The sequence below is a fragment of the Meleagris gallopavo genome, chromosome 7, assembly GCF_000146605.3.
Source record: "Meleagris gallopavo isolate NT-WF06-2002-E0010 breed Aviagen turkey brand Nicholas breeding stock chromosome 7, Turkey_5.1, whole genome shotgun sequence".
Taxonomy (NCBI): Eukaryota; Metazoa; Chordata; class Aves; order Galliformes; family Phasianidae; genus Meleagris; species Meleagris gallopavo.
The window spans coordinates 95,687-111,011 of NC_015017.2; the positions used below are offsets into that span (position 1 = coordinate 95,687).

Genomic DNA, 15,325 nt, shown 5'->3' on the forward strand with positions numbered 1-15,325 from the left:
TGGAAAGCTGCCTGATGGAAAGGGACCTTGGTGTACCAACAGATAGGTGGCTGAATGTGAGCCAGCAGCATGCCCAAGTGGCCAAGGCAGCCAATAGCATCCTGGCTTAGATCAGGAATGGTGTGGTGAGCAGGACAAGGGAAGTCATCCTGCCCTTGTATTCAGCACTGGTGAGGCCTCACCTCGAGTACTATGTTCAGTTTTGGGCACGTCAGTACAGAAAGGACATGGAGGTGCTGGAGCAGGTCCAAAGAAGGGCAATAAGGGTGGGGAAGGGCTTGAAGAATGTGCCCTATGAGGAGAGACTGAAGGAATTGGGAGTGTTTAGTCTGGGGAAGAGGAGGTTGAGGGGGGACCTGATTGCTCTCCTCAAATACCTGAAGGGTGCTTACAGCAGGAGCAGGGCTGGTCTCTTCTCACTGGTGACAGAACAAGGGGAAATGACCCTAAGTTACACCAGGGTAAGTTTAGGGTCGATATCAGGAAACGCTTGTTTACAGAAAGGTTGTTAAGCACTGGAATAGGGTCCCCAGGGAGATGGTTAAGTCACCATCCCTGGATGTGTTTAAAAACCATTTGGATGTGGTGCTCATGGACATGATTTAGCAGAGGGTTGTCAGAGTTACAGTAGTATGATTAGGTTGTGGTTGGACTTGATGATCTTTAAGGTCTTTTCCAACCTGAGTGATTCTATGATTCTACGATTATTGTAGGGCAGGCCAAGCAAGAAACACAAAACAGGCCAAAAGAGATCTGCGTCACCTACTGAAAGCACACACTTCCAGGACAGGAAGAAGGCAAGCTTGTGATTTCGACAATCTGTAATTACTGTAGTGTCTTTTGTCACATGCTGCAACAGCAGTCTGGCTGTTCACTGTACACAACACAGGAGAAAAAATGTTCTCTTAATTCATTTTTCCATTGACAGGAATAAGCTCATTTTGGTTGGTATTTATCAAAACAAGAGCCAGACAAACTCAGTACTGTACGAAAGTGTGTTTATTCCAAAGCTAAATTCTTCACACAAAACAATGGCTCTGAACAGCAGAATCAGATCACAGATCTACAACAGCGTCCTGGGTTCTAGGGCTTGGAGTCTTCAACATTCACAACAGAACTTCTTTTCATAGTAGTCAGCAAGGATTGGAGGGGGGAACAAAAACATCACCTCTGGCACAATTTAAGGAATTGTGCCACCAAAAGAGAAAAGGTGTCAAGACTTTCCACAGGAAGGTTGGTGTGCGTGCAAATATTTCAGAGAGCATCCTGCTCACTGCAGGCTGTTTGCCAAGGAGCAGCCACCACCATCAGGAGGGAACTGCGTTATTCCTGTAGACAGAAAACAGGACTGTTGGGTTGAATAATATGCTGGACATTTTCCAAGGACTGAAGTGGCTGAGAGGTCATGTTCACGATGTGTTTGTTTGTGGCCTGGAGCCTGTGCACCAGCTTCATTGTGCACACTTGGTCCCAGCCGATGTCCTAGAGGGGTTTGCCTTCTTCCTGCCTTAGCCTCTCGGAGAGATGCTCACTGATGACCAAGAGGGGATGGGCTTTGTATCTGGGATCTGCAATGACGTCATGAAACTGGGCCATTTCCTCTTCTCTAAGGAGAGAAAAAAAAAATAATCCCATACTCAATTGGTTCATGCAAAAGAAACTGAGCAGATAAGAAAAAAACTCATAAAGCAACAGGCTTCTGTACAGACAGGATTATCTTCAGTGTAAACCTCAGAAAGAAACAGTACAAGAAATGGACCTCGTTTACCCAAGGGCAGTGCTCAAATTGCTGCCAGATCTGTGGAAGCCAGTACCTTGATCTCATGCCACAGATAGAAACAATCATGCTAGTGTCAACTATCACTTGACATTTTTTTAGAGCTTTCCCCTAGTAAAACAAGAAAGACCAGGAGTATTTGGTAAATGTGCTCAGAATGAAGACTACTTCAGACCACATGAGAAGCAGATTCTGCACTCATTCACAGACTCTTGTTTATTGCTCAAACATACAGGCTTCCTATGTGCAACACTAGTCAGACACCATGGTAGGGGCATGACAGAATTACCTCTGTATACTTGGTCACAGCTGGCTGCTGTGGAAATCTCTCAAAAAGCAAGCAAACAGGGAGGAACAAGAACAGAGCACAAGGAGTGTAAAAATAAAAAACTGAGCTTTCATGTAAGTCACCTTGATCGTGGTCTCTCCTCACTCACGCAGACTCAGCTCCCCATACCCCTGCCAGACACACATTTCCTTCCTTCCATGTTGTTGTAGATCAGATCAGCAGAACACTCTTCAGCTTTCAGCAGGCAGCTACTTCCCTTCCTACTTCATAGAACTGACAGGGACACCCCACAAACAGCTATCACAGAAAGCAAAAACTGCACAGTCACAAAGCCTAGCTCCAGAAGATTTGCACTGAGGGGAAATGAAGTTTCCAATGTGTTGTGGTCATATAAAATATCAAACAGATTATACTAAGGAACAAGGAGTTGCTAGACTTTTTGTGAAATTCCAAGAATTATTCAAAAGTACTTAGAGTTTCACTTCATAAGAAAAGGTTTGGCAGATGTCAACGCACAGCTGTCTCCATAAGGGATGCAAGGCTTATTACTTAACATCCCAAAGGTACTTCAGCAGAGCAGCTGTAGCACCTCGTGCTATGCAGAGATTGAAGAGATTCCCACCTACACAACCACTGGAGGCTTTTCGGAAGCATATCAGCTAGAGGTGCATGAGCTTTAGGAGACTGAGCCACTGCTGAATGCTGCAATTCCAAATCAGAAAGCTGAGGCAAAGGGCACACCAGCCTGGCTGTGCACACTCACCTGGCTTAAATCAAGTAGGAATGTTTGGTGTGGGTTTGTTCTGAAACTCCAGAGATCAAACCCAGGAGGCCAAAGCTAGGATTCTTTTCAGTGAGACAGGAAAAGCAAACTCTTTCAGGAGTAAGTGCACCTTCCTGTGCTCTCTTACATGTTATATGAGACAGAAGTAAAAGTGGACTGAATCCATCCAGAATTGACTGAGTTTAGTAGGGTTCTGAACAGGACACCTGCAATGTCCTGCATCAAGTAAAGGGAACTGGCTGCACAGAGAGGTTGTGTGATCTTCATCCTTGGAGATATTGAAAAGCCAGCTGAGCAAGTGGCTCCAGGTGACTCTGTCTGAGCAGAGTGGTGGACCAGATGATCTCCAGAGGTCCCTTCCAACCCCAACCATTCTGTGATTTTGAGCAAGAACACCTGACATCTGATAACCAGGAACTTACAAGAGCTTGTGTTTCTGAGCTTGTTTCATCATACAGAAGTCTGCTGGTTCTGCCTTTGCTTTTACATGCCTGCGGAGAGAAGAAACAAAACAGAGGAGAGGTAACTCAGCAATTGCTGTTGAGATGGAAAGAGTTCAGTGGCTCTTCGTATGCCTTCCCAGGAAGTACAGGTAATTGTCCTGAAATCATAGAATCATAGAAAGGCTTGGGTTGAAAAGGACCACGGTGCTCATCTGGTTCCAACCCGCTGCTATGTGCAGGGTGACCAAACACCAGACCAGGCTGCCCAGAGCCACATCCAGCCTGGCCTTGGATGCCTCCAGGGATAGGGCATCCACAACCTCCTTGGGCAACCTGTTCCAGTGCCTCACCACCCTCTGTGTGAAAAACTTCCTCCTAATATCTAACCTAAACCTCCCCTGTCTCAGTTTAAAACCATCCCTCCTTATCCTATCACTATCAACACATGTGAACAGTCATTCCCCCTCCTGTTCATACGCTCCTTTCAAGTACTGGAAGGCCACAATAAGGTCTCCCCAGAGCCTTCTCTTCTCCAAGCTCAGCAAGACCTGTTCCTTCAACCTTTTTTGTAGGAGAGGGGCTCCAGCCCTCTGATCATCTTACTACCCTCCTCTGGACTCATTCTGTGTCCTTCTTGTACTGGGGGCCCCAGGCCTGAACGCAGTACTGCAGATGAGGCCTCACAAGAGCTGAGTAGAGGGGGACAATCACCTCCCTCTCCCTGCTGGCCACCCCTTTTTTAATGCAATTATTTCCATAGCCAGACTGTAATGGAGATGCAGACTCCTTCCATCATACATTGATGACAACTCTGGAGTCATGACCAAATGGACAGGAGGTAAATGCACTATTTATATAAATAAAATTGTATCTTTAGTCCTAGAATGATCTTCAGATGATCATCCTTGAATCATCTGCTGCTTCTCTCTAACTTCTGGGTCAAAACTATGTCACTGCTTAGAGAAAAGATACCACTGAACTTCCCCACTGGTCATGTATCATCCCTGCACATCTCATGTTCCTTGTTAACACTGCAGAGCTTCAGCATTTGCATGAGTCATTACAGGCATTGAAAGAGAGCTGCCAGTCATGCTGCAGGACTGTCAGTGTTTAAGGCTGCACATGTATTTTAAAAATGGTAGCATTCCTTTAGGTTTGTAAGTTAGCTACTGTGTGCAGTTAAGGCAAAGCAGCAAGCACAGATATGCACTCTCTGCACCCATTTTCTATTGCTGAGCAAAGTCTGAGGAGGTGTAACCCCATCCTGCTCAGGTGCTGAAAGCACATGATGCCTAATGCCAAGCAGCAACAGAAATCTACGACAAAGCCAAGGGACGTGCAGAAATTGCAGTGGGACTTGAAGTGCACTAAAAAGGAAAATTATTGGAAAACTGGACAGCGGGAAAAAAAGCCACTGAACTAGAACCTCAATGCCATGGTGGCAGCTGGTGGATAAAGCTTCTGCATGAAGACACTGTGAGTTCAGAGAAGAATAAGACTTTGGAAGAGAAGGAAAGCTCTGCCTGAAGATGCATACTAGTAAAGGACAGCACAAGGCATTGATTACTTCAATATCAGTGCCTCCAGCTGCTCCTATGAAAGGATTCCATGACATAGAGCCTTGGGCAACACAGCAAAACTAAGAAAAAGGGCAGGAGTCTGATCCTCTGCTAAGCCTACGCACTAGGCTCCCAGCACAGCCAGAGCAGGACTGCATTACTCTCCCTGCTTCTCAGAGTGCATACTGGGAAAAAACCTATCTTCCTCTCTGACCCTGAAACCTTTCATTCTTCAATTTTTCCATTTTCTCTTTTCTCTTTCCCACTTGCTCCGTGTTTCTTCACCTTACACGGTTTCATCATCTCTCTCCACTTGATCACCTCCTGCTCCTCATCTCTCCCTCTGCCCATCCTGGACCATTTTATTTTTCGACAGAGGATCCTAGTGGACACAAGCTGCTGTAGGCTGCTCTCCTGCTATTCAATTCCCCTCCAGCAGAGGATACTGCCATAACTGTCCGCCAAACCAGACACACCCCAGCAAGGTGGATGTACATCAGCCAGAACCCAGCCCACATGGGGACCAGGAGCCAGGCAATCGATGCCCTCACACTGCTCACATACTCTCAAGGCCCTTTTGAGGTCACCCTAGCACAGCCAGCGTTACGCAACAGATCCGACAGCAGATGAGGAACTGCAATCAGCAAGAGCAGGCAAACAGCCACAGGGTTTGAGCAGTTTGCGTCATGCTGCTGCATCCAGTGGTATAACAAGGTAGTGACAGAACAGACATTCTTTGCATTCATTAACCACTTGGCATGGGGATGGTTTCCTGTTTACCATCCTCATTTGCCTGGGTTGCTTATGGCATCACAGAGAAAGCTCTTCACAAGTTGGACAGCAATCCATGCTCACCAAAGCAGGGGCTTGCAGCTTCTGCGGCTGCTTCAGAGTGCACCAGCCCACTGAACAAGGAAAGCATATGGCCACAACCTGCCAACATTTGCAGCTCATGGACTTTGAGCTGATTGCGGTTTATAAACATGAAGCAACCCTCCCAGAGCTCTCTCCTTACTGGCTTTGTAGGTCACACCTAAACCAGGAGCCACAATATTCCACAGCAAGGAGCAGTGCAGCACAGAAAGCTTCCTCTTTGCACTGAATCTGCAACTTGCTAACTTTTTTGATGTCTCTTATGTCTCGCAATGGAGATGAACTATTTCCTAACAACATTACACTTACCTAATATAGACTATTATATTCCCAAGCTTCTCTGTCTCCAACTCCTATTCAGGCTAAGGACTCCTCAGATCACTAAGTGACCCCTTGTGCAGAAGCTGGGCCAGAATCTTCACCATCTTCCTTTTGAGTTCTACTCTATCTTTTGAGGTGGTCCACAATTGCAATCTGCACTGACACTGTGAATTTCTACTGGGGAAAGCAATGCCCAAAAGAAGCAGTCAACCCGTTCTCTCTCCCCCTGTACTTGCTTTCTGCAAACCATTCCCTCCACACAGCCATGGCTTAACCTCCAAGGTGGACAATAAGGAGAACCACTCCTGAACACAACCTGGAGTCAGATGCCACATATGGTTGGCAAGTGATTGCAGAAAGAAGGCAAAACCAACTGTTTCTGCTCAGGTTAAGCCCTGGTCCAGCACTCCACTCCCTTGCAGAACTCTGTCTGTACTGCTCATTTCACTGAGAGGACAGACTGACTGAACGGCTGATTAAAAAAAATGTTATTCAAAGAATTAAGAGCCAAGTTCAGAAAGGAAATATTTTCCCAGGCTTAGATACAAGATATGTAGTTGCTGCTTGTTAGAAGGGTGACTTTCCAGAAGAACAGCACACTGCCAACTCAGTCACACCCTGTAGTAGCTAGGTCAGAGTTTCTTTCTGGGGCACCCCACAACTCACAAGAGGCTCTACAGTCGTTTCAGCCTTGATATGCAACCAAAGAAAAGGGTGCTCTGCAAGGCAGCCTTATACTTGGCTATCCTCTAATCAAAATACTTGCTTAATATGATCAAAATAAGTTTGCAGTTCCAACCTCTACTGAGTAAGTAGAGGTGCAAGCATTTGTTCACCACAGAGCTCTTTTATTCTGCACTCGGAGATGCAAAAGCATCTGCAGCACTGACTGGGCAGCCAGGCAGAGTGCCGCACTGAGAAGGAGAAAACACAAGGAGAATCAGAACATACCCTAAGGCTGGCTGGGATGGCTGAAGCATGCGTGTCAGAGGATCAGAAATAGCTCTTCTCTTTTAGTACAATAAAGGGAAAAGAAAATCCATCTTGTACTCTCATCCAAAATCATATTCCAAGCCAGCAGGGTGAACAGAGAGTCTGGCTAGACAGTAAATCTCTGCTCTGAGGGCTTGAACTGCTTTGGGAAGAAGCCTGAAGGTCTGGAAGGACAGAACACCAGGCTGCATCATGGTCAGCAGCTCATGTAGGAAGAGAGCAAACAATCCTAGCAGGCAATACCGTGCTTTGAATCCTAGCTCTCCAGAATCTGCTTCCCTCTGTCACACCACAGTTAGGTGAATTTGGCAAAACCATCAGCCCCATATTTGCCACCTGCAAAACAAGAATTAGTCCCCTTTAAATACTACAGATAAATCCTCCTATAAAATATAAGATTTCTTTTATTGCAGCAAACACCATTTCCTGAAAATGATGAGGACAACCTTCGTTATAAAACACATCTCAAGTGCAGATTCACAGGTGAGCTCAGCAGTATTACACTCTGGACACTTATGTATCAGTCCTTTCACTCAATATCCAGTCTCTCCCAGTCTGTCTCATGCCAAGTCTCCTCTAAGCAATACAGTTCTCGTAAATGTGGACTCAGAAGGCATATTTAAGCTTCTTGCAGCAAGAGTAACAGAAAAAAATGAAATGTGGGTAAGGTCCTGTTCTCCTAACTGTGGGCCCCAAGCTTGTATAGCTTGTAGCTACAGTCTGAGCTGGAGGGTGCTTTAACTTGCAGGAAGAAGGGAAATAACACAGCCCATTACTAAGAGACACATACCTCTTGGATGGCTTCCTGCCCTTGATACCTGCGGTCAGATCAGAGAGCTCAGGCAGGGCTTCCATCAGTGGCTGCATGTCTCCCACAACAGGCGTTGCCTTTCGCTTTGCTTCAGCTTTTTGCTTCCGCTTGGCTAGCTTCACACTTTCTATTTCTGAATGACAAATAATAATTTATTTGGGTAAGTAGAAATGTTTTTCAAACAACGGTCTCCTAGCAGAGGCACGCAATAGACAAAAGAGATGATCTTAATTTCAGTTTTTCACTCAGAATTGGACAAGTCATTGGGAGGAGTGAACAGAAAGCTGCAGTCTGCTGCGCAGTCCTTGAGGCTCTCTGGTGCAGAAGTGCAGCTGCTCAATACTTATGCAACCAGAAACCCCAGCAAAACACATTCTCTTCCACACCAGCCCACAGATGCCTAGCTGGATACCCCACCTGTCCCAGACATCCCTTGACAGTACCACCAAATCAGCCCAGCAGCATGTGCAAGCACCCCTTTCTCCTGCCAGGTGGGCCTGGAAACCTGCAGCATTGCCTTGACATTCAAGCAGTTGGAATGGGGTGAGACACAATGGGAAATCCTATTTCCTCTTCATGCACCCAAGGAATGCTGCAGCTCCCAAGGCCTCTGCTTGTCACAGTATCACAGAACTGGAGAGGTTGGACATGATGTAGCAGAGCAACAACAGCTGCACAGCCAAGAGCACTGAGACAGGAAGGCTGTGGGCTTCCAACACAAGGCCACAGAAGCAGGACTAAATGTGCAAGTACTTTTGGTGGAAATATGAAAGCAGCCAGACTACAGAGCACAGACAAGATACCACCTGGGATTCTCAGTCTGACCCAGCTGATCATGTTCAATAAAGCTGAACTGAAACTTAATAGCTAGCTGCTTGTTCCTTTAGTATTTTTATCTTGTTCACCCCCTAATTAAGCTGTTTCAGTCAAAGAGCAATGGTTTCTGATAAAGTGTAATATTTACTGCACGTGAGTGTTTTTTGACAATCTCAATTGTAAAAGCTTCTCCGCACAGCAATCCCTGCCAAGAACACAGCTTTCCATTCTACATACTTCTTTTTATGGTCTGGCTTTATGAAACTGACTATTTCAGTGCTTTCATAAACAGTATGTGCTAAAAATTTTCAGACACCTGATTCTGCTCAAACATCCCAAATTCTTTTCCAACATAGTCTCTGGTGTCTGAGGAGCCATATGATGTATATATTTTGAAATGTGCATACTTCTAATGTTTGAATCATTGCATAATTTTTTTCCCCTTCTCTAGTCTCTCATACAATGATTTATTGGAACTGAAGAAATCTCCAAATTTTGCATTTGCACTACTGGGCTGAACTGTAGTTCTCGGGGTCTTGGCATCCAGTGTCAAGAAAACAGTCCTGGGATAAGAAGAAACAACAAACTCTTGGGAATATTTAGGAAAGCACAGATTTAATGGTAATAACTATCTTCTCAGAGAAAAGTAGTTTGACCTGAAATTTTCTGTCTTGGTGTCCTTACTGAAGAAAAGCTGACACATTTTATTTATTTTCCACCCAGTTTGTAGCTTTACAGCTGAGAGGAAAAAAGAGGCCATTTTAGGGCCAAAACAACATACCTAATCTTGAGTAAAATTGATTCTACGAAGGCATACATACACGAGGGAGTGATTAAAAAGAGCGTAGGAAGCCTGCTCCGAGGCTTTCACTGCCAAAGCAACTGACCATGGCTATGGGAGCAGTGCTGTCACCTACCTCCAGGAGCATGTCCTTTTTCTTACATAAGACATACATGAGTCCCATGTAGTCCTTTTATTGTTGATCCTGTATCACAGAAAGCTGCTGAGTGCTTATCTTCCTCTACAGCTTCTGGTACCAGTCATGGCTAGACACAGGATATCCTGCCAGGAAGATCTCAACTGTGCTCCAGCAATCCTTTCCAGTGTTTCCTCAACAGTATCAGACACACAGACAAGGAAAAACTTTCATGAGCACTGAATCTGCAAGTTCCAGGCCAGCTATAAGGACTACAAGAGATAAGTTTTTCTGCTCAATGGGAACATTGACTGCACATGTCAACAGAATTTGGAAGTTGATGGCTGATGATAATGAAGTTTCCTTAGCACTCAGGGTGTTAAATTACCAGCTAGAGACACCTTCACTGTGACTTGTGCAATCGCAGGTTGATAGACTTGAGCTCAAAGTGCAGTGAGAGCTCAGGAGCAGAGAGCATATGGTGCCACAGAAAGCCACACTGCTCGATCCCCAACACAATCTGCCAGCAATTCTGTTGGATAGAAAGATGCAAGGGGAAAAACAGTCTCAAGAATAGCTGCAGGTGGCATAAGGAATCCCTCTGCCACTCCCCATGCCTCAGCAATATCTCAGAAACTGACAAGCACAGGCTGCTTCTGCTGACAGTGCAGACATGCTAGCCAGGTTGGGGATGATGTTCCCTGCTCCACGAGGAGGCAACAGTGAGCCTCTCGTACACCTCTGGAAAGGTCTCCATACAAGACCATCTCTGACTGCCTTGCAGGATGAGGCTCCTTGACTTGACTCCCTCTAGCACCTGCATGTGAGTCCCACTCAGAGCTGCACAGAGAAAGCACAAGTCTAAAGACTTTAGACTTGGCCTTTACAGATTACTCAGGACATCAAGCACATTGCAGATAACTAATTGGAGTCAGAGCATCTTGCCAACAAAGTTTTCCTATGCAGCAAAAACACAGACACTCTTCCCACAACAAACAGCAACATTTCTGCCATGGGCTAGGTTTGTTTGGCTCTTATTTCACAGCCTCTAGAAATGCAAGTCAGTCTGGTGAGTAGGTTCATTGGGGCATGTGGGGCAGTCAGCAGCTTCCAGAGACATCCCTTGTGGAAAAGCAGAAGGTCCCACTGCAGAGCTCCACTACTTTTCTCAGAGGCCTGGGATTAGCTGGTGGGGCTCAGCATCCTGTGGATGTAGTACAGCCTGGAGCTATTAGCCCATGCTGTGACTGCCCAGCTAGTCATAACTGTATAGGAGCCTGAAGAGGTTCAAAGAAACCTTTTCAGACCTACACTGGTACAATATCTTTCCTGGATAAATGAAATGTTTTAAGTAGTCATATTGCACGTGGAGGAATAACAAAAACAGGTTTGGGTAAAGAGTCAATCTTAGTGTTAAATGCCCTTTGAATTCAAGAGAAAAAACACCAGGGACTTTTTTCCCCACTTGCTGGGGAGCAGGCTTGAAGGCTTTTGAGAAGCATTCAGCCCCCCCGGCCCAGCTGTTGTCCTGCCACAGCACAACCCTTTCACCTGCATACAGAGGAATCCAGCAGTCACCCCCTGAGATGCCCCCCAATACATCAGTGCTTACTCTGTAGCCATCTTTCTTTCCTCAGCTTCATTTTTTCTTTTTTTGATAGAAGTGTTTTTCCTTCCAAACCTAGAGGAAAAAGGGAGATGTAAGCAAGATGAGGACTGGTTCTGCACACCGGTTCTCTGTTGGACTCATCATAAAGACAGATTAGCAGAAGCAGCAGCACAGGCCCTGTTTCCTTAGGCCAGCTAGTTATCTTTGAGAAAGGCTTTCCAACAGAACTCTCCCTCTTGTTGTCTGCATTCTCACAGTAACCAGACCTGAGCAGCTGGCATCTCCTGAAAGTTGGCCATGACTTCTGATCACTCCCCAGGCATCCACACAGTGAGACAAGTTGCCACATATCTCAGTTAGGTGTTATTTCCTTGTTGAGACTGCAGGACTGCATGACTGCCAAACCAAGATAAATCCAATAAACCAGTGAGGACAGACTTGGAGGGCCTACGGTTTCCAGAAGTGGAAGCAAAAAAGCAAGTTTCAATCAATGTGCAGATCAACAGAACCATGAAGATGAATAACACACTGTGGGCACACGAGGATTGAAGGAATGGCTTCCTGACATAGCTACTGTGAGCAGCAGGCCCGTCCTCTGTGTCTGCCCAGATAGCATGTGGCTGGCAGCAGGAGACTGGGAACGGCCTGAAAAGCACAGGTCTGTGGCTCAGAAAAAGGCAAACACACACTCCGTACTAACTTCAGTATCTCAAAAACAGCTGTTGCTCACTGATTTCCAATACCAAGGGAAAAAAAGTCAGAAGTTTTTACTAAAGATGCATTGCAGATACTATAAAGTTTTATCTTATCTTTAGTGTTTAAAAATAAAGGGTTAGTCAACTTTTCTCCTGAAGCATCCCATAAATACTGCTACAAGAATGCGAGTAGAGGAATAAGCTCCCCAAACACTGCTTCTCTCAACTTTGGCTATTCTCAAGCCTAAAAAGGAGAAAAAAAAAATACCCTTCAAACAAAATTCAAAGAAATTGGATAAATGAATTCAATAGAACTCTAAAAACATTTCACTGATTACTTGTTTGAAGCTTCAAATCTTGCACGATGATGTAAACAAAAGCTGGATCAACGCTTAACAATCTCAATGCAGGAAGATCAGAAGCAGCCTGATGGAGTGGGGAGACCATTTCAGAAGGGTAACAAAAACAAGTTGAGTTTGAGTTTCCGAAGGACACAGCAAATCCAGCTGTTGTTTTCATTGCCTCTTGTCCCACAAAAAAAAACATGTTAGTGCAATTAATGTACCTAAGAAGTAAGAAATAATACCACACCTAGAAATGACCAGTTATTTACAAAGCTCATCTACTCATTTAAAGGATAAATTTATAAATTCACTTGCTGAGACATCAAAGTAGATGCTAAAACAACTGACTTAGATAAGCTGCTATCAGCTGCCCCCTCCCCTGTGATTTACTGGGCTCTGGGACTCCTTCAAGTCTTCCCTTCCCACCAAGTTGTCTAAACCTTGGGGCTGCGGCCCCCAGGCCTCTCTGCAGCCAAAGGACAGCTGAGTGCCAACAGCCTGCAGCTTGCCTTCCCTGAAGGCTACCTGCCTTCACATGCCTGACTTCTGCTCCAGCCAGGATTAATGCTGTATATAGCAGCAAAGATCCAGGCCAAGATGTGCACATAGCATCCGCATCCTGCTGTAGCTGCACATCCACCACAGGCAATATCCTGCTATCCCCAACCAGCACTGCAAATCCCTACGATTTCACTGCCAAGGAAGCAAGGACGGATCACGGAGGTCAAAATGTGAATAGCAAAACTGCATCCCAGCAGTGTGTGAGTGGCTGCTGGGACTGGAAGCTTCTTTCTCCCTGTGTTTTCTGCAGACGCTGCTGGCTGTTTGAGCACTGGCAGCTTTTGAAAGCAGCGGTGCTGTAGAGACACATCCCCTTGTCTGAAAACATGCTCATTACTTCATTAGGAAAACAGCACCAAGTGGGATTTGTTAATGAAAAAATTTCAGCCAGCTGGCCAATTCTAGTAATAACATTAATTCTAATATTTATTTTTTCTCCCTAAACAGCAGCAGAACATTTAAGGAAACACAAAAGCTGTTTTCTTGGCAAGAGTCCAAGCTCTTTGCCAGCAGGAGGACGGAGCACCAAGCGCCTGCAGCCGCAGCAATGTGGAGTAGTGCAGGGATGGGCAGCAGAGCTGCACAGCCCCAGGGCTTTGCAGCTCTCTGTCTGGAAAGAGCTGCTTGTAAGCACTGCCGGGGTTCCAGCCTCCTTGTGCCACAAGGCATGCAGCTCCAACCTGGGAAGGTGACAAGAACAAGATCAGCTTATTGGTCCCCACCCCAGGGAGGGCACTGCTATTCCAATTGTGTGTAGGGCACATCTAGTCTGCATCAAGCCCAGTGCTGTGGAGGAACAGTGCTGCATATTACACACATTTTCATTCCAAGCATCCTTCCTCACCCATCACAAGGGTGCATTTTCCTTTTTTTTTTTGGCTCTGGAAGTTGCCAAGTGGTATTTGGCAAATTCCAGTTACAACACCAAGTGCCAAAGCTGGTGGAAACTCCCTGGAGAGCTGCTCCTAGCCGGGAGGCAGCATTTGGTTAGTTAATTAACAGTGCAGGCTGTCCCCAGGTAGTCTTTATTTTTATTTAGATTGCAAGTACCTCTGAAATCAAAGCCAGACTGCAGATCCATTTTAATTATTTTTCCATTAAATCAGAAGGGCTCAGGTCCCCCTCTCCCTCCAGCCCATTCTACATGTAATTTAACAAGTACTGCCTTTGAAACTTTGTTCATGGGGAAAAAAGGATTATCAAAGCTACTTACCTCAGCTGAGTTTACATATTGTAAGCTTGATAATTATTCCTTTTAATGAGTATGTGTTTTCCTTTCCTCTGATCACTACATCTTAAACATAAGCAGATTGAAAAACAGCAACATATTTTTGCCCACTGCAGCAACAGTTTTATACTACCCCTGGTAACCCTCAAGATTCTGCCTGCATGTCACAGTTACTTCCACAAAACTTCATTTCTAAACAGTTACAGGTTGGTTCTTTTGTTGTTGTTTTTTTAAAGGACTGCTGTCCCAGTCTTTACACTAAAAACATATACAGCCCCAAAACACATACAATCCCAATTTATCATTTCTAGGCATTCAGAAACAAGCCCAGCATAGGTATGGGCCTGGGTTAAAGGCTTCTTCCAGGCTCTCACTTTGGACAGCACAATGAAGAATGTGCAAACATGACCCTTCGCAGGCATTTTTAAACAGTTCCAGGCAATCATACTGCTTCAAGGACTCAGTTGTGAGCAAAAATATCAGACATAAAACTGCACCTGTGCTACACCGCACTGTAACAGAGAGTTCTGCAACACTGGCATCTGTTCCCTCCTCATAAAGCTGCAGTGAAGCACCAAGTCCCCTTCTGGTAAGAGCTATTAAAAATCAGCACAAAGCATTATGCAGTATTTCCAGAACTCATAAGTAACAGTGATGCTATTGCTGCTCAAAACATAATATTTTGGCAAATATTTTGGGTACAGTATAAATTGAAGTTAAACAACAACAGATGTGTTAATTTCAGCTCCAGTTGGTCAACAGCAGCAAAAATGAGCAATTCAAAGTTTGCATCCATATACAGAAGGCTGAGTGGGTTTTCTGGCTGTTGTTTTTTTTCATTTGCTTGTTTAAAATTGCACAGCGTCACTTGTAAATTGCCTGCTACTCTTTTTCACTGAAAAGGCCTGGGAGCTAGCAAACCACTGCTGCATTTCTCCCCAGCTCTCAGTGAAAACACAATTGTGATGTGACCTGCCAGATGCCCATGCAGAATATTAAGGGTGCCAGAAAGAATGTAGCCAAATGTCCCCAGCAATGAGGTACTGGCTGCAGCAGTGCTCCATGGCTTTCCTCACCCTGCCCAGAGGCTGAGCTCCCAATGAGGTGACCTCAAATTCCGCTTTTCCAAAACCAGGGTACATGGGACTGGTGGGATCTGGACCTGAGGTGACAAGGCTAGCAGTAAGGGGCTGATATTCAGCCTCTTTGCTCCCTTACTCTTAGAGAAGCTCCCACAGACTTCTTGGTGCTATGGCTTTTACCCAGCCCAAGTCCTGCCACCCTGAGTATACGGTCTGAAAACAG

General features: G+C 45.4%; 1 protein-coding gene across 2 annotated transcripts in view; it reads right to left on the reverse strand.

Annotated features, from left to right (window-relative positions):
* Positions 1-981: 981 nt before the first annotated feature.
* Positions 982-15,325, reverse strand: part of FAM207A (family with sequence similarity 207 member A) — a 48,637-nt gene continuing 34,293 nt past the window's right edge. Inside the window, exons 3-6 of one of the 2 annotated variants that reach the window (XM_010713130.1) lie at positions 11,196-11,264; positions 7,830-7,983; positions 3,273-3,341; positions 982-1,606 (exon numbers count right to left, since the gene is read on the reverse strand). In XM_010713130.1, the coding sequence (XP_010711432.1) occupies positions 1,483-1,606; positions 3,273-3,341; positions 7,830-7,983; positions 11,196-11,264 (416 nt within the window). In that variant the 3' untranslated portion in view covers positions 982-1,482. The remainder of the gene's footprint in view (positions 1,607-3,272; positions 3,342-7,829; positions 7,984-11,195; positions 11,265-15,325) is intronic. The other variant, XM_010713129.1, reaches the window with a different exon arrangement.